General features: G+C 53.8%; 1 protein-coding gene across 1 annotated transcript; it reads left to right on the plus strand.

Annotated features, from left to right (window-relative positions):
- Positions 1 to 570: 570 nt before the first annotated feature.
- Positions 571 to 23,673, plus strand: LOC129200979 (olfactory receptor 14A16-like). Its single transcript, XM_054812215.1, has 3 exons — positions 571 to 616; positions 2,899 to 3,707; positions 23,485 to 23,673. Exons 1-3 carry the CDS (start codon positions 571 to 573, stop codon positions 23,671 to 23,673), a joined length of 1,044 nt encoding a protein of 347 aa, XP_054668190.1.
- The last annotated feature ends 230 nt before the right edge of the window (positions 23,674 to 23,903 follow it).

Consider the following 23,903-nt stretch of genomic DNA (forward strand, 5'->3'; position numbering starts at 1 on the left):
GCCTCAGGAATACTGATGAGAGCTGAGATGCCTTCATTGACTTGGTTCCATCCCTGCCCTGCACAGAAGGAAATGATCCCCTGCCTGTCACTGCCTGTGTGTCCTGCCTGACAATGGGGCAGGAATGGGGGTTTCCAGAGGGGAACATGGACACCTCCTGCAGATCTGCACACCCTGGAAGAGCAATTCCCATCGCAGGAATCAGCCTGTCCAGTGCTTAGGGAGGGACACTGGGTGATTACTTCAGTCTGCTTCAAATTCTGCTCCCCAGGAGAGACCCTGCTGCCTTTTGTGAGCTGTCAGCCCTGGAGGCCCAGGGACACCTCGAGGGAGTCGGGGAGGGTGGGGAGGGGCAGAGAAAGTGACACCTTGGGCTGTTGTGCTGCTGCTGAGCTGGGCTGGGCTCCTGGGATGGAGGGAGCTCATGGCAAGTGGGCAGCGCTGCAGAGAGACAGCTCTGCCCAGGAGCAGCTCCTCTGCAAAGCACAGCAGGGCTGAGGGCACTGCCTGCAGGCAGCAAGGGCAGAGGAGCAAGGAGAAGAGAGGAAAGAGGCAGTCTGGGGTGTGAGAATGTTGCGAAGTAACAGGAGGAGAAATCTGCACAGCACTTGGCACGGTAGGTCTGTGGCAGCAGGACAAAGCAGCTGCAGTTCCTGGAGAGACCTCCAAAAGCTGGCACATGCCACAGCCTGTGGGATCTATCAGGAGGACGCTCACAACGTCTCTGGTGTGGAGGAGGAGGAGGACGTGCTGCAGAGCAGGGCTTCCCTGCCACAGCGTCAGAGGCACAGGGCATGACGGCTGCCTTCTGCCAGGAACGGCCGCAGGGGTGTGCAGGTGGGTGTGCAGCCAGGGGTGCCCAGGGCTGTCCTTCCGAGCAGGGTCCCTGCACCCCAGGGGCTGTGTGCTGGCACAGGGACTCTGCCGCCTGCCAGGGTCACCCTCAGCCTGCCCGGGGAGCTCCCCATGGCGCTGTGGGGAGAAGCTGTGGGTGGAAGGAGCGACCTCTGTCAGGGTAGGGTCCTTCTGCTGTCGAGAGGGTGCTGCGTGGGTCAGGGTTGCTCACAGCTCCAGGGTAGCCCTGGGGATTTCCAAGGGGTCTTTTCAAGATGGTGTTCCCTGTAAGGGAAGGTGTCTGTCTTTTGAGGTTTCTCATCTTGGTCGGCTGGTTGGGCAGTGGGACATTTCCAAGGGGGCTTTTGAATCCAGAGGTCAAAGGAGGGTCTCCTGTATGGCTAAGGAGCTTTCCTCATCTGTGATTCAGTGTGCAGCTGTGGGGGCTACAGACAGCACCAGCATCACCTTTCCAGTCTCATCAGGCTTTGTGTGACCTTCTCTGTAGCCCCTGCACACACAGAGAGGCTGCAGGGCAGAGCTGGGCACACAGGGGCTGGCATGGGGTCTGTGAGCAGAGAAGAGACGTGGGGCCAGAGAAAGAGCTCCTGGCAGGGACAGCTCCAGGCAGGAGAGATGGGCAGGAAAGGAAGGAACTGCTCATGGAAACCCTGGTGCAGGGGAGATACGGGCACCTCCCGGCCACCCCTTGCAGTGCAGATGCCTTCCCTGAGAAACCCCCTTCATCCCTCCCACCCAGCACATCCTTGGCCCTCACGGACATTGGGGTCTAGGGTGGGAGTCACCTCTCTGTCCAGCAGACCAGCAGAAGAGGCGAAGGGCATCCCTCCTGCCACATATTTATTTCCCACTGACCAGCAATCGGGTGGAAGGCAACTGTCCTGCAGTATCAGTCTCTGGGAGGTGACATGCACAGCTGGGTCAGGGTAACGCTTTCCCGAGTGCCCGGCTGTCTCTGCCCTGGCCTCTCTCAGCCAGACCCTCCCTGTGCTTTTCCTTGTTTCTCCCTGTGATTGTTTTAAAGTTACCTTTTTATTGCGGTCAGACTCCCTGGGGGTGGGAGGTTCAGCTGCAGAGTCACGGGCTGATCTTGTTCATCCATTCATGTGGGCATGTCCTTGGGAACAAGTGTCCCAGCTTTCCTCTGACGTGTGGGGCTGTGGGCAATGGAGTCTGTGGGGCTGGAGAATGAGCTGGATTTCCCTTAATCAGGTGCTGTCGTTAGGACACTTGGCTAAGTCCTTGGGGGGTCCCTCCAAGGTGTGAGCTGCCCTCCAGGATGCAAGCCTGCCCCATAGCACCTTTGTGTTATCTGAAAGCCCCATGGAGAAATGCCGAGATGCTACAACCAAGGAAAAGCTGTTGGGTTGGTGAAATGAGCCGCGTTTCTTCTTGTCTACAAGTGGGGTGCTGAGACCTTGAGAAAGGGTGAGACAATTTGTGGTCTGCGCTGGATGCCTCTGCTCTCAGCAGTGTCTGGTTGTATGACATAACCTAAGAGTGTGGTCACTCTCCACCTCATGAAGGTACAAGCTGGGAACAAGACGGAGGGACAGACCAGCTCCCCTCACTCTGCTCTAAGCCACAGGCAATCCTCTTGCCTCGCACGACTCACTCTGTGCTCCCTGAGTGCAGCAGAAATGCTGAGGGTTTCTGACATCCCAGAACACCTCCCGAATGTCTCAAACTGCCTTCTGCCATCCTAGTTCCTTAGTCCGCAGAGTGCAGATGCTGACAGCCCTTTTTCGTTAGGAGCGGATTCACCTGACAAAGCCAAACACCAGGACTGGCCCCTGTCCCCCCCTGGTTCCCACGAACCCACTGCTGCAGAGCAGGGCTGACTCCTCGGCAGCCAGCGGGCAGAGGCTCTGCTCCTCACAGCAAAATCAGCCAGCACCAACCAGAGCTGCACCCATGGAAGTGTAGGAGGTCTCCTGGGAAATGAGAAGGGCTGTATGCAGTAGGGGCAGAGTCTATGGGTAATGGATTTCATTTTGCTCAGAGAAGTCTCTGCTAACTGACTGTGTTTTCCTCCTTGAACAGTTCCCCAAGCCCAGAGTGAACAAATGTCCAACAGCAGCTCCATCACTGAGTTCCTCCTCCTGGCATTTGGAGACACACGGGAGCTGCAGCTCTTGCACTTCTGGCTCTTCCTGGGCATCTACCTGGCTGCCCTCCTGGGAAACGGCCTCATCATCACTGCCATAGCCTGTGACCACCACCTCCACACCCCCATGTACTTCTTCCTCCTCAACCTCTCCCTCCTCGACCTGGGATCCATCTCCACCACTCTCCCCAAAGCCATGGCCAATTCCCTCTGGGACACCAGGGCCATTTCCTTCTCAGGATGTGCTGCACAGCTCTTTCTGTTTCTTTTTTTCACTTCAGCAGAGTATTTTCTCCTCACCGTCATGGCCTATGACCGCTACGTTGCCATCTGCAAACCCCTGCACTACGGGACCCTCCTGGGCAGCAGAGCTTGTGCCCACATGGCAGCAGCTGCCTGGGGCAGTGGGTTTCTCACTGCTCTGCTGCACACGGCCAATACATTTTCCCTACCCCTCTGCCATGGCAATGCTGTGGACCAGTTCTTCTGTGAAATCCCCCAGATCCTCAAGCTCTCCTGCTCAGATGCCTACCTCAGGGAAGTTGGCCTTCTTGTGGTTAGTGCCTGTTTAGCATTTGGGTGTTTTGTTTTCATTGTGGTGTCCTATGTTCAGATCTTCAGGGCTGTGCTGAGGATCCCCTCTGAGCAGGGACGGCACAAAGCCTTTTCCACGTGCCTCCCTCACCTGGCCGTGGTCTCCCTGTTTATCAGCACTGGACCTTTTGCCCACCTGAAGCCCCTGTCTGTCTCCTCCACAACCCTGGATCTCGTGGTGTCACTTCTGTACTCGGTGGTACCTCCATCTGTGAACCCCCTCATCTACAGCATGAGGAACAAGGAGCTCAAGGATGCAGTGTGGAAACTGATGACCGGATGTTATTCAAAAGCAAAAAACTGCCCCTCTTCTGCACAGCATTTATTTATGATGTAACTTATTACAGGTCCAGTCTGTTGTCTGCATTTTTTGCTTTTTGGGGTGGTGTTTTACTTGTAATGATGTTGTCATCCCCTCTCTAATTCACTGTCTGCTTTCTTTTCTGACTGAGTGGCTGTGTATATGGAGAGCCTTGCTCTCTCTGTGTTACAATTAAAAAAAAAAAAAAAAAGGGTCCTGCAGTGCCTTTCTGAGATCCTTCCACAAACGAGAAAATTTTGACCATTAACTTCATTGTGCAGGTCGGATTTCAGGAAAGGCAAAGGTCACCTGGGAAAGTCAAGAGTGAAAAGATGAGCTTTGATCACCTGTTAGAGACCTGTTAGAGATGACCTTTAGGCTGCACAACTGAAATGCCAGCCTGCTGCTGCTGCTGAACAGGGAGGGTGATTTAATAACAGCAGGCACAGGTGGGGCTGAGGGACTCAATGCCTTCTGTGCCTGAGTGTTTACTGAAAAGGTCTCCAGGCCTCTGTGCTCAGGGAAATGGTTCAAGGAGGAGAAGAGCATCTATGGGCAAGAACCTCCTGAACTCCAGCAAGGGCAAGTGGCAGTTTCTGCCCCTGCAGGGGACTCACCCTGGCAATGGCACAGCCTGGGGGCTGCCTGGCTGGGAGCAGCCCTGTGGGAAAGGTCTCGGTGGGCAGGGAGCTGGACGGGAGGCGGCCGTGTGCCCTGGCAGCAAGGGAGGCCACCAGCATCCTGGGCTGTCAGAGCAGGAGCACGGCCAGGAAATTGGGGGAAGGGATTTTCCAGGTTACTGCATCCCGATTTCAGATCCCCAGTAGAGGAAGGATGTTGGCAAGCTGTAGCAGGTTGAGCAAAGGGCCCTCAAGAATGTCAGGACGCTGCCTATGAGGAGAGGTTGAGGGAGCTGGGCTTGTCCTGCCTGGAGAAGGGAAGTTCTTGCAGAAGCATTGCACCATTCCCAGGAAGTCCGATTCGGGCTTATGTGCGTGGTACGAGACGTAAGGACAAGAGGCAATGGCCCGAAACAAGAGAGGGTCAGGCTGCATATAGGGAGAGAGTTTTCCAGCATGAGGATAGTCAAATGCTGGAAGCCATTTCCCAGGGAGTGTGCACCGTCTCTGCCCCAGAAAGCAAACAGGATGTGTTTCGATAAAGCTGTGAGTAGTTTGGTCTGAGCCTTCTTTGAGCAGGAGGTTCAGACACCTCCCGAGGTGCCTTCCAGCATGAATGAGACACCTGAAGGAGGCTGTGACCCCATGGGAAGCCCGCGCTGGAGCAGGCTCCTGGCAGAACCTGTGACCCCATGGAGAGAGGAGCCCATGTTGTAGCAGTTTTTCTGGCAGGACTTGTGACCCCACGGGGGACCCATGCTGGAGCAGTCTGCTCCTGAAGGACTGCACCCTGATGAAGGCACCCACGCTGGAGCAGGTCATGAAGAAATGCGGCCCATGGGAAGGACCCACATTGGAGAAGTTCATGAAGGACTGTCCCTCGTGGGAAGGACCCCCCGTTGGAGCAGGGGAAAAATGTGAGGAGGATGGAGCAGCAGAGACAACGTGCAATGAACTGACTGCAACCCCCATTCCCTATCCCCCCGTGCCACTTGGAGAGAGAAGGCAGAGAAATCAGGAGTGAAGTCGAGCCCAGGAAGGGGGGAGGGCTGGGGGGAAGTGTTCTGAGATTTGGTTTTGTTTCTCATTATCCCACTCTGATCTGATTGGTAATAAATGACATTAATTCTCTGAGTTGAGTCTCTTTTGCCTGTGATGGTAATTGGTGAGTGATCTCCCTGTCCTCATCTTCACCCACGAGGAGGGGGAGTGATAGAGGGGCTTGGTGGGCAGGTGCCTTCCAGCCAGGGTCAGCGCACCACAGAAGCAGAACATTTCCTTCTCTTTAAATTGTTTCCTTAATTTCTTTGTTGCTTCATTTTAATTTTGGACATTTTCTGAACCGTTCTGCCATAATCAGGCCTCTAACATTAACAACAATATATCTGTGTCTCATGTGGAGTTCAGTGCCCTAAAACCTCCCTGCCCAGGACTCTCCTTGCCACTGCTCGCCCTTTCACACAGCCAGTCACACTCTGAGGGGCTGAGCTCTCTCGACTGATACAGAGAAGAAGGGTGACCATCTTCAGTGAAACGCTCTGCTTCTCCATGGCCAACATATCTGTGTTTCCAGCACTTCTGGAAGGAGTCCCTAAATCAGCAAGACCCACTGCCTTCACATTCCCTCGGGGTATGTGGATTGGCGCTCTATTTTAGGTGAAGAACGGGATGAGGTTGTCCTTACCCAACACCAGGCACCTCAATGCAGATGTCTAGACTTGCCTTTGGAGTAAATGGAGAGAAAGAAGTTGTCTCAGCCGAGATGCCTGGAGATTTCCTGGTGACCAGCTAATGCTCCAGAAGGGAGCCCTGGGTCACATTTCCAAGCACCTTATGGGCACTTCTGTAAGCCAGGGCAGCTCAGACAGCAACGGCCTCTCTATGTGGGCAAATGAATCCAGACCTGAATGTAGGTCTTAGTCTCAAGTTGAAACCTACTTAAAAATTATTCTAAAAATACCTGAAAACAATCTTCCTTTTCAGAATGTCAGCTATTTGGGCTCAGTTCTTTTTTCTTTTCTTTTTTTTTTTTTTTAATTTAGGAGGACCACATGAGTACACTACAGTAATTTCCCTCTGCCAGCATATTCATATGCAGTTGTTTATCAAAATACTTTTCCTACCAGTGCTCTGAGTGGAGAAATTTTGTTCTGAAAATATACTATATCTATATCGACATATTTCCCATCTCTTCTTCAGCCTCTCTGCCCTCTCTCTTTCCTCTACCTGTTTTGTCTTTATAGAGAACTCCAGGTAAAGATTTATTGAGTAATTAAATGTGGGAGATATTTCTGGGCATCATCTAGTTCCCCTCCACACCCCTTACTCAATGGAGGGCTCCCACCACTTCAGTGTCATCCACAAACATGCTGAGACTGAACTCTGTCCCATTGTCCGGGCCATCACTAAAGGGGTCAGACAGCATTGCCCCCGGCACTTCTCAGTGAGGGATGCCTCTAGAAACTGGCCATTGGTTGGACTTTCTAACAATGATTGTTATGTCATTCCCCCCCGCCATTGCCATGACATTTCAAAGACAAAGGACAGCGGCCTTGCGATGACACCAGCCATTTCCCCCAGACCCCTCGGGTGCATCCCCTCTGGTCCCATGCACTCGCCTGTGTCCAACTGGCACTAGTGCTCCCCAGCTGCATCTTGCTCTCACATGGGTGAAGCTTTGCTGCCACAGAGGCTGCTAGGAGACTCAAGGACCAGGGAGACCTGGGGAAAGATCCTACCAGGAAAGGAGGAGGGACGTGTGGCAATGTGATCCTCAGCCTCTTCCATGTCTCTGCAAGGCCTTTTTGGACTCACTGGAGGTTAAAGTAATTGAGTCTTGCTTGGATGTATCTGCACCTCACTGTCGGGAGGGTATCTCGGGCCAAGTTAGCCTCAGAACCCCACTTGGGACTTCATCTTGGAGGGGGTTTCGTTTGGAAGGCAGAGCCCAGGAGTGAGGAGTTCACCCTCACGGTGAAATCTTTGTCTTTATCTCCAGGCTGAACGCTCATTGGTTTTTTCCTCCCAACATGCACCATCATTAAGAGCCTGGCTCCGCATTCTGCATGACCTAATTGTAGGTACGAGCAGGCTGGAATGAGGGCCCTCCCAGCCTTCCCTGCTCTGGGCTGGACAAGCCCAGTTCCCTCAGCCTCTCCTCACAGCAAAGTGCTTCAGTCCCGGGTTGTCCTGAGGGCCCTTTGCTAAACCCACTCCAGCTTGGCAATATCGTTCCTGAATTGGGGGTCTGAAATGTGGATGGAGTATTCCAGAGAATTCTTTGCCCTCAGTCTTCTGGCCATGCTCCTGGTTGTACAGCTGGTGGCCTCCCTTGCTGCCAGGGCACAACGGCTGCCTTCTGTCCAGCTCGCTGACCACCAAGAGCTTTCCCACAGGGCTGGTCTCATCCAGGCAGGTCCCAGGCTGTGCCATTGCTAGGGTGAGTCCCCTGCAGGGGCAGAAACTGGCACTTGTCCTTCTGGGATCTCATGAGGCTCCTGCCAATACGTGACGTCCTTCTCCATGAACCCCTTCATTGAGCACAGAGACCTTGACAGTAAAAACTCAAGCAAAAAAGGCATTGAGTCCCTGAACCCCATCCGTGTCTCCTCTTCATGAGATCACCGTCCTCGTTCAGCAGTGGGCTGAACTACTCTCCTACTTGAGACAGCCTCTTCCAGGTCCTGGAACCTACCCAACCCTGTCCGCATCCCATGTGAGGTTTAGCAGACATCCCTGCTCCAGGTCTGCCAGGGTCTGGACAAGGAGAGATGTCGAGCAGGTCTGGTTATTCCCCCCGTACAGGCACGGAGCCCAGCAGGAGGAAGGAAATGGCCGTGCAGCACAACTCACCCATAGACCTGTGCAGAGCGGGCAGTGCTGGAAGTGGCCGATTGCGGTTTAACCTGGCAGGCAGCTAAAGACACAACACAGCTGTTTGCTCACTGCCCCCACCCAGTGGGATGGGGGAGAGAATCAGGAAAAAAAGGTAAAATTTCTGGGTTGGATAAAGACAGTTTAATATGACAGAAAAAGTAAGCAAATAATAACAACAACAACAATAAAAAACAATATACAAACCAAGTGATGTGCAGCACAATTGCGCACAAGCCCCAGACCACAGATGCCCAGCTAGTTCCCGAGCCGTGGTCCCAGCTGTCGGCCAGCTTCCCCCATTTATAAAATAAGCATGATGTCACATGGTATGGAATATCCCTTTGGCCAGTTTGGGTCAGCTGTCCTGGCCATGTCCCCTTCCCAGCTCCTTGGGCACCACCAGCCTCCTCACTGGCAGGCCAGTATGGGAAGCTGAAAAGTCCTTGCCTTGGTGTAAACATTGCCTAGCAACAACCAAAACATGTGTGTCTTATTAGCATTATTCTCATCCTAAATCCCAAACACAGTACTATGCCAGCTACTAGAAAGAAAATTAATTCCATGCTAGCCGACTCCAGGACACAGATTAGTGAGGCCACCAGTGAAAGCTCACTCTGGTCGCATTCTCTAACACATCGCCACATGCCCACCTCCCCTCAGCCCATGGAGAAACCAAGCACAGCAGCACAGCCTCGTGGGGGCAATTTCATTAGCCTGTTCCTGACCTCAGCTTTGGAAGAAGAACCCAGCCTCCAGACCCTGGCGTTGAGAAAATGCCTTTTTATTACAGAGATGTGAGAAGGGAGGCCCGCTGGGCCATTGTGCCAGACACATGTGCAAAGACATGTGGGTCAGAAAGACTGCGTTTGTGCCTCTGGAGAAGTGGCGTAGATGCATACGTTCCTTGGAAAATATAATTATCCTAGATAAAACAACCAAAGCACAGTGGGTTCCCCCGATATATTGGAAATACCTTGTGAAGACACACAGGCAGCTTATTGCTTCTGAAAGACTACTGATTGAAACAGCTTCTTCAGTGCGTCTTTGAGTTGCTGGTTCCTCATGCTGTAGATGAGGGGGTTCACAGATGGAGGTAAAACCGAGTACAGAAGTGACACCATGAGATTCAGGATCGCAGAGGAGACAGACGGGGGCTTCAGGTAGGTGAATATGCCAGTGCTGACATACAAGGAAACCACGGCCAGGTGACGGAGGCACATGGAAAAGGCTTTGTGCCGTCCCTGCTCAGAGGGGATCCTCAGCACGGCCCTGAAGATCTGCACATAGGACACCACAATGAAAACAAAACACCCAAATCCTAAACAGGCACTAACCACAAGAAGCCCAACTTCCCTGAGGTAGGCATCTGAGCAGGAGAGCTTGAGGATCTGGGGGATTTCACAGAAGAACTGGTCCACAGCATTGCCGTGGCAGAGGGGTAGGGAAAATGTATTGGCCGTGTGCAGCAGAGCATAGAGAAACCCACTGCCCCAGGCAGCTGCTGCCATGTGGGCACAAGCTCTGCTGCCCAGGAGGGTCCCGTAGTGCAGGGGTTTGCAGATGGCAACGTAGCGGTCGTAGGCCATGATGGTGAGAAGACAATACTCTGCTGAAACGAAAAAAACAAACAGAAAGAGCTGTGCAGCACATCCTGCGTAGGAGATGGTCCTGGTGTCCCAGAGGGAATTGGCCATGGCTTTGGGGAGAGTGGTGGAGATGGAGCCCAGGTCAAGGAGGGAGAGGTTGAGGAGGAAGAAGTACATGGGGGTGCGGAGGCGGTGGTCACAGGCTATGGCGGTGATGATGAGGCCGTTTCCCAGGAGGGCAGCCAGGTAGATGCCCAGGAAGAGCCCGAAGTGCAAGAGCTGCAGCTCCCGTGTGTCTGCGAATGCCAGGAGGAGGAACTCAGAGATGGAGCTATGGTTGAACATTTGCTTCCTCTGGGTGTCATTACCTGTAGAGGAAGAGAAGGCAGTACTGAGGTAGGCTGGACTGCTCCAAGCAATAGATATTACAAGTCTCATTGCAACCCCACATTATGACTCTTTCTTTTTCTGGAAGACCTCTCTGCAGCTCTCTTACTTGAGCTCTGGGTTTTGCTGGCTGAGGGTGCCATTGGGAGCAAGGACTCTGCAATGGGCTCCTGAGGAGTCCTTCTTGCCGTGCAGCGAGAGGGAACTAGGAATGCAGGGTGATGTCCAATTAAATGCACTCATGATATATCAAAAATCTTTTCAGCATTGTGGTTTGCAATTTGCCCAAGTGCAGAAGAGGGCTGAGGGGATTTGGGGTTGTTTCTCTTCTTCTAGTTGCAAGTGGAGTGGTTTGGGATGGAGGAAATCCCTGACATTTCTAAGGCACTCCAAGTGAAATCTTGTGGGTCCTGCGAGGCAAAGGGACTTTCCTCCACAGTGCTGAGAGAGGAGAGCTGCTCTGCCCATCAGCCCTGTTCTCAGCTGCCCTGTGCTGGCAGCTTGGAGCTGGAGGATGATCACCCCAGGTGTTCCTCTGAAAAGAAACAGGGTGCTGCTGAGAGCAAAGAAATCCAGGTTCACCAAGCAGATTGAGAGAGTACCTGAGAGGGTACCTGAGGAGGATCTCATCTCTCCCCTTCCAAACAGGAACACAAAGAGTTCATTCCATCTGCCCACGTTCAGCTGCCCAGAAGCATTTCTACAGCCTTAGCACTGAGGTGTCTTCTCCATGGGGATCCTTGCGAGCACAGAGATACTATGGGAGAGCTGTGCCCTTCTGGAGGGCACCCTGCAGCCCAGCAGGACACCCCAGGGAAACAGCTGAAGGTCCTGAGGTTGCCCGGAGGAGACTTGGGCACTTTGCTCCCATAGACACATCTGCATAGCAGGACCCGAAGGGTCGCTGTCCCAACAGGAGATGAACCTGCCACCGCAGCCCCCACCCCCTTCCGCACCGAGAAGGCAAATCCAAGGGTGAGCGGAAGGGCAGCACAGGCAGGAGGGGTGGGCAGTGACATGCCACCATGCTGCTGCCAAGGGAGGAGGGACACACCAAGACTGCTGGACATCAGGGGTTTGTCCTTCTCTGGGCTCTGGCTGCTCCAGAGGCAATGCACGCCCGAGAGCCCATGGGCTTGAGGGCAGAGGCTCTGCTGAGGCTGGGAAAGGAGACCAGGGAGGAGTTGCTCAGGGGAAGGTGTCTGCAGTGCAGGGACAGCAGGGAGGTGCCCACATCCCCCTCCCCAGCGTTTCGGGCAGCAGCTCCCTCTCACTCCCTGCCCGTGTCTCTGCTGCTTGGAGCTGCTCCTGCCAGGAGCCGTCACCTCCCTGTCCCCAGCCCAACTCCCTGTCAGTGCTCACAAACCCCATCCCTCCTGCTGTGTGCTCACCTCTGCCTGCAAACACCTCCCAGGGGCAGGGCACTGCCCAGGGGCCTCTCTGCCTCTGCAGGGGCTAAAGACCAGATCTCAGAAACCTGATGGGGCTGCGAAGGGCAAGTTGTTGCTGCTGCGTTGGCTGGAGGCAGCTGGGAACAGCGCTTTGAGGTGCTTCTCCCAGACTTACTTGTCTCTCAGGCTAAGAGTCTAGGAGTCGCAAAGCCTTCTTCTAAGCAGAAACAGGAAGTTTGATCTCCAGTGCCAACCCCGGACAACCAGACAAAGATTCAGGAAAGCCCTTCCCTTTCCAGGAGCCACTAACCTGATGGGCTTCTTGAGAAGTCCCCTTAGAAATGTCCCGAGGGAGAGCTGAAGCTGTGAGAAGCCCTGACCCATGCAGCACTCTCTCGACAGCAGAAGGACCGTACCCTGCCCTGCCATGCTGGGGCTTTCTCCTTCCACCCACAGCTTTCCCTTTCCCTTTCCCTTTCCCTTTCCCTTTCCCTTTCCCTTTCCCTTTCCCTTTCCCTTTCCCTTTCCCTTTCCCTGGCAGGCAGCAGAGTCCCTGCGCCAGCACACAGTCCCCGGGGGTGCAGGGACCCTGCTCGGAAGGACAGACCTGGACAACCCTGGTTGCACGCCCACCTTCACAGCCCTGCAGCCATCGTCAAGACAAGGGAGCTGTCTTGCCTTGTGCCTCTGATGGTGCAGCAGGGAAGCCCTGCTCTGGAGCACGTCCTCCTTTTCCTCCACACCTGAGAAAAGCAAGGAGAGCCATCCTGACAGATCCTATGAGAGGTGGCATGGGCCAGGTCTAGTACAGGCTTCCAGGCACTCATCTGCATTGCCCTGCAGCCAGAGACTTACCATGTCAAGGGCTGGGAAGATTTCTCCCCTGGTGAGCTCTCACTTGTCCTCCCAGCCCAGACTGCCTTTAACTTCTCTCGTTCCTCTTGTCTGCTCTCAGTGCCTGCAGGCAGTGCCCTCAGCCCTGCTGCGCTTTGCAGAGGAGCTGCTCCTGGGCAGAGCTGTCTCTCTGCAGCGCTGCCCGCTTGCCATGAGCTCCCTCCATCCCAGGAGCCCAGCCCAGCTCAGCAGCAGAGGACCAGCCCAAGGCAGCACTTTCTCTGCCCCCTCTGGGCTCCCTCAGAGAATGTCCCTGGGGCTCCAGAGGAACCTGCTGTGAAAAAACCTGAAGTCATTACCGATATTTCTGCTCTGAGCTGGGGAAGAGACAGAGTTAGGTCAAAGAATCCCCTCTTCTTGTCCCACTATGGACAGAATACCCAGACAGTCAAAGGGAGACATTTCCTGTCCCTCCTGTACCCATGGAAACCACAGGTGACATCTGGGGTACCAGAGGGTGTCCAAGACATGTGCAGGTAACTCTGAGCTCTGATGGAGCAATTCAGAAGGACAGGGCAGCATCTTGGTTCATTGTTTGGAGGCTGGTGGGACTTTCCTTTGGCCAGCTGAAGTGACAGTAGATGCCCACATTTAGAATAATGAAGCCTGTCCCTGCTCAGTATGGCCAGGACAGCTTATAGAGGTATTCCTCTGAGCAAACGGAGTCATTGCCATTGGGAGAGCTAAGGCTCTCTCTCTTCTCCACCAGACCTTCATTGACAGTTATGGCAGGCTTAGGTGAGGAGCGATCAAGAGCTGACTCCATGTTGGAGAGAGCCACTCTCAGCTGCCCCAAAATGGACCAGCCACTGCCCAAAGCTGAGCCAATAAGCAATTGCAGTGGCATCTCTGTGATAACCTCTTGCAGAAAGGATAAAACCCAGTGTGCAGCAGCTGTAAGAGAGAAAGTACCCTGGAGGCACCAAGGAGAGTGAAGAATGAGGTGGGGATGAGAGAGAGAGGCTGGGTGGGCACCTGGTGGCCAAAAGTCAACCCACCACCCCCTGACATTCACAGGACAGCACTGTGCAAATGCTGCTTTTGGTGTCTGGAGGTTCTTTGCATCGGCTTTTCAGCACAGCTGGCAGATGCGCCAAGAAACGTGATGCTCACCTGGATCTGAAAAGCTGTCTCATCCTTGTCAGCCTTGGCTCTCATAGCTAAGAAATGCTGGAGTCTCAGCTCCCAAGGGGAGTGAGGAAGGAGAGGAGCAGAGCGCAGATGCCAGGTCACAGAGTGGCAGAGTTTGGCCCGTTCCGGGAACGTTCAGTGGGCAGTATCACTCAAGGGGAGCAGCATTCAGTGCAACGGCTTTTCAGGGGCAGCATCCTCTAAGCACATAAAGCGTCCATGCCGATAGTCCAGCAAACAAGTGGACGTCTCAGGACAGCAGCTTGGCTAAACAGGCACCTTGTCGGGATGCTCCATCGAAAAAGGGAAGCACGGAGGGTGTGGATAGAGGACCTCACTTCAAAGGAGGAATTTAGAAACAGGGAGGGCTTTAGGAAAGACAAGGCTCCTGTGGAGTTGATACTTGCTTGGATGTCCAAGGGCGTCAAGATGAGCTGTTAGTATTGAAGTTACAGTTCAAGGAGAATCAACAAAATTAATGTGTGGGCACTGCTGAATTTTGCCAGAGAAGATGCAGAACTGTCTGAGGTACTCTTTGTCCTCTTTGCCTCTGTCTTCACCAACAAGGTCTCCAAGGACTTTATGCCTTGAAGCAGGACTCTGGAGGAGAAAGACCAGCAGTGGATGTGGACCAAGCCAGGGGTTACTTGATCAAGTATTAACAGTCCACAGAACTGGCAGGGCTGTATCCAAGGGTGTTGAGGGAGCCAGCTGATATCATAGTGAGGTCAGCCTGTGTTGTCTGTGTGGCATGGAACATGCCTTTGTATTTGGTTTCTGTGTATCTGAAAGAGAAGGTGACTGGATGAACCCAGGGCAGATCACACTTGACTGTCCTCATTCCTTGCTAAGATGAAAGGACTGCATTTCTTGATACGGGAGCAGCAGCGGGGTTCATTTACCTGGAGTTCCTTAGGGCTTTCAACACCATTTCCCACCATATCCTTGTCTCCATGTTAGGACATTTCTGATTGCCCGATCCTCTATCAAAATAGCAATGTGAGCAATTGCATGACACTACAGGTGATGAAAGGGGGCACTTATTTCATGGATTTGCTGCCCAAGGAAGAAAATACCCCAGCAACCATCTCAGGAACTCCACAGAGAGTACAAAATAAGCAAAGGGCTGCATCACAGGAACCCCACACAGCCCTGATGACATCCTTTTGCTCTGCACACCTGCTAATCCTTTCCCCATTGGCCGTGATTTTCTTATTTTGGACCCTCCTGTGGTGGGTGAAGGATCGGGCATCTGCCCACATACCAAAACAGCTTGTGCCTTTCACTGTTGCCCAAGTAGAAAGGATTCAGCTGAAGCTGAGGGTGAGAATTCACTCATGGGCACCCAGGAATTTCAACTCTATTAACTTCCTGTCTTCTAAAAGCCTGAACAAGTGGTCAGAAGAGAAAGATGAAATGAGAGAGGATACTCACTGTTTTTTCAGGCCATACACAGCTGGATTTTGTCTTCATAGATAAGGTTTAATTCAGGTTATTTTTGCTACCAAGTGTGGTTTTTGAAAGTGTTCTGATATTGTGTGATTCCCTTTTTAGGTGCTAAAGACTGTCTAGAAAAGCACCGTCAAACGTAAATAGCTGTACGGAGTGCTTTCCCTAATGTCGACAACATGAAGGGGAAGGGACAAAAGTTCCATTCAGGCTGGAAGTGGCCTTGCAAGATGTCTATAGACCAACATTGTGCTCAAAGCAGGGTCACACCAGGTTGCTCGTGGCTTTATCCAGATGTCTCTTTGAAACTTCCAGGGATGGAGGCAGTCTACATTCTCTTCAAAAGCTCTTCCCAGGTCTGATTTGCCTCATGTGTCAAAAATTTCTCCCTATATCGAGCCTGAGCCTCTCTTGTTGCCCGCTGCCTCTTGTCCTTGTGCCTTGCACCGCAATGTCTTCTTGGAAACTGCACCGAGGCAGTGCAAGGCTGTTCCATCCTCCCCCAAAAGCCCTCCGTTCTCCAGTCTGAACAAGTCCAGCTCCCTCAGCCCCTCCTAACAGGGCAGGTGCTCTAGCCATGACCATCTTTCTGGCCCTCCACTGAACTGGCTCCAGTTGGCCAATGTCTCTCTGGCATTACAGTGCATCAAAACATGCTAAAGTGTTCTGGATGCGGTCTAACGTGTGCTGAGTAGAGGAAGATGATAATCACTGCCACTGACTGTGCTCCTGCTCATACAGCCCAGGGTGCCGTTGGCCTTTGCTGAACGGCTCATGGTTTGCCTACTGTAACCCAAAGACCACCACAGCCTTTCCTGCAGAGCTGCTTCCTATACCTCGGCAGTCACAGGCCTCTGGCTTTGCAGGGGCTCAGTCCACCTCACGAGCAGGACTTTGGATTTGTCCTGACTGCATATCGCGAGGTTACCTCTGTGCCTCCAGCCTGTCTAGGTCCCTTGGGACGGCAGCCCTGTCCCCCAGTGTAGTGTCTGCTCTCCTCAAAGTGCTCTGTCATCTAGAAATCATATGAAAAAATACTCTCTCATCTTCTCTGCATCATTAAAAAGGCATTAAATGGGACAGATTGCAGGACCCTGTTAGATAGACACATCCAGGCACAGTAGCACACATTGACCACACCCATCCAAGCCTGAAAGTCCAATTGTCTTTTTGACCATCTACCTGTTCATCTATGTAGACCATAATGACCTTACTGGGACACCAGAACAGTGTGGGGAATGATGCTGAAAGCCTTGCTGACTTTGAGGTAAGGGGCAACCGCTGCTCTCCCCGCATCCACCAATCCTGTCCTTCCATCACAGAAAGCAAAAAAGATGGGCAGGCACAGTCTACCATGGGTAAATCCAGTCACCTTCTCTTAATGCTCCCCAGAAATGGGATCCAAGTGCACGTGCTCTGGGGACAGCCTTTAGTTCCCCTGCTCATCCTTTTGGGTCTTTTTCAGAAAGTACATGCAGCGTTTGGGTGCTGCCGGTTGGCAGGGACTTCCCCCAGTCTCCATGTCCTTTCCAAGATGATGGAGAGTGGCCTCCCTGTGGCATCGGCCTGCTCTCTCAGCTCCCTGGGATGCTGCCCCTTCACTCCCACAGACTGGTAAGGATTGAGCTTCCTCAGGTAACTCCTGACTTAATCCAAATTCGCCAACGGTTGTTCTCCTCCAGAGTCCTGCTCCAGGTAGAAAAGCCTCAGAGACCTTTCTGGAGGAGACGAAGGCAAGAAGGACACAGAGAACTCAGACCTATCAACACCTGCTCTTACTAAATTCAGCAGTGGCCACTCATTCTCTTTGTTTCTTAACTGTTCCTGAAGCAGCAGCAGCAGCAGCAGCTCCTTTTGGTGTCCCTGTAGCCCTTGCAAGGGTCTACACTGGGAAGCTTTAGCTTCCAGGAAACCATCCCTACTTCTAAATCCCTCCTTGAGTCCCAGCATCCACCTCTTGGATGCTTTCTTTTTTCTATGGAGCTTCTTCATGAGGTCCCTTTTTAGCCAAGTTTCTGTCCTGAGATACCCGGTTGTTTTCCTGTGTGTTAATGCGGACAGTTGTTTTGTGTGGAATGTGGTGTCCTGAAAGACCAGAAGTTCAGTGCAGCTCTGCTGCCCTTGAGTGCTGCTGCTGCTACTGTGGGATTGCCCACAAAAGTCCCCTGAGGAGGCTAAAATCGTCTCCTCTAGAGACCCAGCATCTCTACTTTGCTGCAGTCCTTTCTCATTCCCCTTGTGAGCTGAGATTTCATGGTCACTACAGCCCAGGCTCACACTCATTTTCACAGCCCTGATCAGCCCTCCCTCTGCAGGGACTGGATTCGGGTCAGCATCACCTTGGTTGGCCCACCTTGCACCTGTATAAAGAAGTTGTCCCAAGAGACCCAGAAGCCTGCTGGACAATATGCACCCTGCTGTGCACCCCTTCCAGTGAGCGCCAGAGTCATTCAAGTCCCCAGTAAGACCTGGGGTCATTCATCTGGAGACTTCCTTGGGTTGCTTAATTAATGAAGGCGTAGTCCACTTCCTTACCCCGGTTGCAGGTTCTTCATCTCCCACCAGGATGCCACACTAAGTGGCCTGTCCTCTCACCCTCACCCACAAGGCTCACACAACCTGTTGCACATCCCGTAGAGGAGCACCATACGTACAACAAGCTCCTTCAGACGGAGGTCATCCCCCACCCCATCTTCCCGGCCTGCCTCTCCTGAAAAGCCCATACGCACCATGGCAGCACCACTGTGAGCTGTCCCACCGCCCCTCACCATTTACTCCATCAATGCCAAGAGTCTATAGTGGCACTTGGGACTCCGGCTCTCCAGCGGTCTGTGCCCCAGGCTGAGGCCATTGATGCACGTTTGGGCTGCAGCACCTCAGCCGTGGCACCAGGGAGAAGCTCAGACTTGTCACAGGCAAACCAGGACCAAGTACCCAAGACCCATGCTTTGCATGAGACCAGAGACATGCTGGAGGAGATGGCAGATGTCAGTGTGAAGGCATAGAAAGAGGCAAATCTTCTCTCCCCGAGGCCAGAGGCAAGCAGGGCTGGCCTCTGCTGTCCTGGCAGGAGAGGGCTTTGCTCTCCGTGGTGTCTCTGCAGCCCCTGAGAGCCTGTGGTGGAGGTGAAGCTGATCTCAAGGAAGGACAGATGCTGCTGAAAATGTCGTTGGGTGTGGACATCCTGTGACCCAGGAAAACTCTGAAAATCCTTGGGCGGTTCCTTGCTTGTATCATCAAGTGAGTGAATAAGAGGTTGTCTTTAAGAAGAACCAGCAGACTTTGGGAATAGGCAAATGAGTGGAGATCCCAGTGGGATATGCTTCCTGTGCATGAACTTCTGCATCAACTGGATGGAGCTGGGTCAGACCCCGTCTCATTGCAGTGGTGGGATTCAGTAGATGGCCAACAGAAACTGATGCAATCGGACATGCCATCTGGAGTGTCTGTCTCACACCCACTCTGGACGCAGATGCCTTTCCTGTAGGTCCTGTGCGGTCCCTGCCAGCCACATGCACTTGTGCTGGAGGGCCCCGGCATCTCACATCATAGCACTGCAGGCCTGTGTTTGGCTGTTGAGTAGCTGCCCTGAATTGGCTTGGGCAACGTAGGGATGTCCATGAGACATCTGCCATTACAGTCAAAGGTGATCTAGTATCTACAGCTGATGCAGAAGATGGCTGACGGCTATGGCAAAGACTCCTTCTGGCCCCCTGACTACCTCAGTAGGCTGCCCTGGACGTAAGGAGTAGGGAAAAGTTCAGTTGTCCAAAATGTGGGCATCTGCTGTTGGCCAAAGGTATTCCCCTCTAAGCTCCAAGACCATGCCTCCAGATACTGCCCTGTCTCTATGAACGGCTCCATTGGAGCTTGCAGTTCCCTGCACATATCTTGGACCACGCCTGACACCTCAGATGTCACCAGGTGTTTGAGTCTGAACAGGTGACTCCTGGCCTCCATCTCCAGTAATTCCCATGGGAACTGAGACAAGCAGCTCCCAGGCAGCAGGTGCCTATTTGGTGCCCACCTGACCTGAGGCAAGAAGAATCCCACCTCCTGAGGCTTTGTGGGAGCCATAGGTGAGAGCTGAGTCCCCTTCCAGCCCCAGGACTGCAAACCAAGGATGAGATGCCTCAACTGAATCAGCTGACTCCCTTCCCTCAGCAGGGGTAAAGGAGAGCCCTCGCTGTCCCTACCTGGGTGTCCTGTCTAATGCCGACACAAGGAAAGGAGATTCTTATGCCCAACGCTTTTTTTTATTAGGAGGAATGACTCTGCCAGAAAGTGTTTCTCCCCAGCTGTGGGAGGGAACGTCAGTGATTCCTTCAGCCTGTTTCACAGCAGGTTCCTCTGGAGACCCAGCGACACCTTAAGAGAGCCCGGGGGGCGTGGGGGGACAGAGAAAGTGCTGCCTTGGGCTGGTCCTCTGCTGCTGAGCTGGGCTGGGCTCCTGGGATGGAGGGAGTTCATGGCAAGCGGGCAGCGCTGCAGAGAGACAGCTCTGCCCAGGAGCAGCTCCTCTGCAAAGCGCAGCAGGGCTGAGGGCACTGCCTGCAGGCAGCGAGGGCAGACAAGAGGAGTGAGAGAAGGTGAAAGACTTCTGGTGTGGGAGCTCACCGGGGAAAGAAATCTTCCCAGCCCTTGACACGGTAAGTCTCTGGCTGCAGGGCAATGCAGACGAGTGCCTGGAAGTGTCTCCTAGACCTGGCCCATGCCACAACTGATAGGACCTGTCAGGATGGCTCTCCTGGCTTTTCTGGTGTGGAGGAGAAGGATCTGCTCCAGAGCAGGGCTTCCCTGCTGCATCCTCAGAGGGACAGGGCATGATGGGTCCCTCCTCCCAGCGATGGCTGCAGGGGTGCCAGGCTGGGTGTGGGGCTGCCCTGGGCTCCAGGCAGGGTCCTTGCAGCCCAGGTGGGCTCTGTGCCAGGACAGGGACTGTGCTGCCTGCGAGGAGCAGCACTCAGGTTTTCTGGGGAGCTCCCCACGGTGCTGTGGGGAGAAGGTCTGGGTGCAAGGAGCGACACCCGGCAGGGCATGACAGGGCAGGGTCCTTCTGCTGTTCAGAGGCTGCTGCATGGATCAGGGCTGCTCACAGCTCCAGATCCTCCCAGGGCTGGAGGGTCCAGGCAGGGGCTATCTGGAAACAAAGGTGCTTCCCTCAGGCTTCAATTTCATGCTTTGGGGGTGTGAAGGGAAACGGAGCTGCTCACATTTGAGAAGTGACTGAGATTCTTAACCATTACGTGGCATGATCAGAAGGTCTTCTAGGAACCTCAGAAAATGCCTTCGCCTACCCCTCAGCCTGCAGGCATCACCAGCATCACCTTGGCTGGCAACATCACGGTTCGTCTGACCTGCTCTTTACCCGTCGGAAGCAGGGAGATGTCTCTAGGCGGTGCCCTCCCAGGGAGAGTTTTCTGTAGGGCAACACTGAGTGCACCAACGGTGGGATGGGGTCTCTCAGAATTTCCTGTGAGGAAAACATTGTGGGGCAAAGCAGCAGGTTGAAAAGGACCGGGAAGCCGAGGGGTGGGCAGGGAAGAAGATGAAACTGAGAAGGCAATGTCATGGGAAGGAGAATTGGGAAAGTTCCCTGTCACCCCCTCCAGTGCAGACCCCTTCCTCTGAGCAAGCCCCCTTGCCTCCTGTCTGACCCAGCAAAGTCTCTGCCCTCGTGGCCATGGGGCACAAGGCATCAGCTGCCCCCTGTGCAGCCAGAGCTCCAGCAGAGCAGCGGTGCCTCTCTCCAGCCCTGTGCCCATTTTTCTCTGCGCAGCACAGGGGCTGAGCGTGACTGCCTTGCAGCATCGCTGTCTGGGAGGCTGCCTGCACGGCTGGTGAAGGTGACGACTGTCTTAAGTGCCTTTCCTTCTGTTTGTGGTGCTGCTCCTCCTCTTCCCGCCTGTCTGTGCTGCTCCTGCTCCTGCTCGTGGGCTCTGTGGGGTTGGGGGAGTTTCAGACAGTGACCCTTGAAGCCCTGCTAGGCAGGGGTCTGCATGGGAGTGAGGTGCCCCAGCCCCCTTCGAACCCACGGGGGCAGATGCGTCCCCCAGAGCGACTCCGGGATCACTTCAGCACTTGTCTGAGCTGCTCCTTAGCCCCTGCACACACAGAGATTTCTCTGGCCGGTGCCCTGCTGCCAGGAGGGGTCTGTAGGGAAGAGCCGAGCACACAGCGGGTGGGATGAGAGCTGTGAGCACTGGCAGGGAGGAGACTTGGGGGCAGAGAAACGGGTCCCAGCAGGGACAGCTCCAGGCAGTGGTGACATGGGCAGGGAGTGAGAGGGAGCTGCTCCCAGAAATGCCACGGAGGGGGCATTTGGCATCTCCCTGCCATGCCCTGCAGTGCAGACACTTTCCCCAGAGCAACTCCCTGGTCTCCTCTCCCACCCAGCAGATATTCCCACCCTTAATGTCACAGGGACTTGATCATGCGTTTCCTTCCCAGCGGCCCAACCACCGAAGAGGAGAAACACTCAAGCGTCCAGCTGTGTCTCCCTCTCCTGACTCCCTTGGCAGGAGTACTTTGGCATTTTCCCCTCTTGTCCCTGCCGCCCTTGTTCTTCCCCGTTAATCGCTGGTGTGAGGGGCGAGGACTAGGGTGCAGCTCAGACACCAGTGCTGCATGTTGTCTCATGCAGATGGATCCATGGAGGAAAAGCATCCGCGTCCTCTCCTAATGTTTGGGGCTCTGGGCACTGCGGTGTATGGGGCCAAGAGTGAGCTTACTCTTCCTGCAGGACCCCTCATGTTTATGACATTCAGGTATTTTCTTGGGGGGAATGGGTGGGAGTGGGTCCTGCTTGGCTGCAGGCTGCCCTCCAAAAGGGCCTAGCTCTCCCATGGCATCTCTGTGTCACCTAGCAGTCCCATGGAGAAGACAGGCAGCTGCAATGAGCCCTCTGTATCCCTGCCTAGGAGGGGAGAGCTGAGATCCTCCAGTGTCCAGTTTCTTCTCAGAGGAACATCTGGGTGCAATCGTCCTCCAGCTCAAAGAGGTGCCAGCGCAGGCCAGCCGAGACCAGGGCTGATGGACAGATCGACTCTCTTCACTCTGTATTGAGGAGCAGTTCCTTTGTCTCTCAGAACCCACAAGGTTTCCCCTGGAGCGCAGAAGAAATGCCAAGGGTTTATGCCTTTAAAAAATCCCTCGGGTGTGGATAGGCAAACAGAACAAAGTAAGCAAACCGAAATGCCCACAGCTCTACTCTGCAGTCGGGTGTAGTGGGACCAACAATCAATTATGAGAGGACTTAACCTGATATCACCCTATGTTCCTGTTTAGCTCTTGCTGTAAGCGGGACAAAGTCCTCCAGAGCCCCCCAGAAGAGCTCCCTGCTCCTATGGCACCCACAAGCAGCACCAGCCTGAATGTAGCAAAGACACCTGCCAAAGGTCTTCCTGAAAGGGGAAAAGCGCTTTGGGAGGTTTCCATGAGAAATGCAGTAGGTTAAGCTCTACTCTAACTCTTCCCTGTCTTTTCCTCCATGCACAGACCTCTGTGAGCAGCAGCCGCAGATGGCCAACGGCAGCTCCATCACCCAGTTCCTCCTCCTGTCATTCACAGACACATGGGAGCTGCAGCTCTTGCACTTTGGGCTCTTCCTGGGCATCTACCTGGCTGCCCTCCTGGGAAACGGCCTCATCATCACTGCCATAGCCTGTGACCACCACCTCCACACCCCCATGTACTTCTTCCTCCTCAACCTCTCCCTCCTCGACCTGGGCTCCATCTCCACCACTCTCCCCAAAGCCATGGCCAACTCCCTCTGGGACACCAGGGCCATCTCCTACACAGGATGTGCTGTACAGCTCTTTCTGTTAGTCTTGATCTCAGCAGAGTATTCTCTTCTCACCGTCATGGCCTACGACCGCTACGTTGCCATCTGCAAACCCTTGCACTACGGGACCCTCCTGGGCAGCAGAGCTTGTGCCCACATGGCAGCAGCTGCCTGGGGCAGTGGGTTTCTCACTGCTCTGCTGCACACGGCCAATACATTTTCCCTACCCCTCTGCCACGGCAATGCTGTGGACCAGTTCTTCTGTGAAATCCCCCAGATCCTCAAGCTCTCCTGCTCAGATGCCTACCTCAGGGAAGTTGGGCTTCTTGTGGTTAGTGTCTGTTTAGCATTTGGGTGTTTTGTTTTCATTGTGGTGTCCTATGTGCAGATCTTCAGGGCCGTGCTGAGGATCCCCTCTGAGCAGGGACGGCACAAAGCCTTTTCCACGTGCCTCCCTCACCTGGCCGTGGTCTCCTTGTTTATCAGCACTGCCATGTTGCCTACCTGAAGCCCCCCTCCATCTCCTCCCCATCTCTGGACCTGGTGGTGGCTATTCTGTACTCAGTGGTGCCTCCAGCCATGAACCCCCTCATCTACAGCATGAGGAACCATGAGATCAAGGATGCCCTCAGGAAACTAATGACTGGATGCTTTCCAGAAACAATAAACTGCCTGTTTTCTTCTTCAGAATATTCATAATATATCTCATTACAGGCCCAGCCAGTCTTCTGGAAGTTTTTTTAATGATCATTTTGGTCTTGGGGGAGGGGGGTTTGTGGGGGGGCGTGTGAAGTTTGGGTTATTTGTTTTTTGTTTTACTTATCTGAATGCTTTCCACAAAGAAATGTCTTTATTTGACCCATTTCTAATTCACAATCTATCCAGCTTTTGTGTGACCTGGAGGCTGTGCAAATGAGGAGTCATACCCT

This window comes from Grus americana, unplaced genomic scaffold, assembly GCF_028858705.1.
Source record: "Grus americana isolate bGruAme1 unplaced genomic scaffold, bGruAme1.mat scaffold_725, whole genome shotgun sequence".
Lineage (NCBI taxonomy): Eukaryota > Metazoa > Chordata > Aves > Gruiformes > Gruidae > Grus > Grus americana.

Excerpts from the sequence above, each read along its gene's own strand:
- LOC129200979 (XM_054812215.1), top strand. The coding sequence starts at position 571 with ATGTTGCGAAGTAACAGGAGGAGAAATCTGCACAGCACTTGGCACG. Across the intron at positions 617-2,898 it reads TCTGCACAGCACTTGGCACG|TTCCCCAAGCCCAGAGTGAA; the intron begins GTAGGTCTGTGG and ends CTCCTTGAACAG. Across the intron at positions 3,708-23,484 it reads CCCACCTGAAGCCCCTGTCT|CCCCCCTCCATCTCCTCCCC; the intron begins GTCTCCTCCACA and ends GCCTACCTGAAG.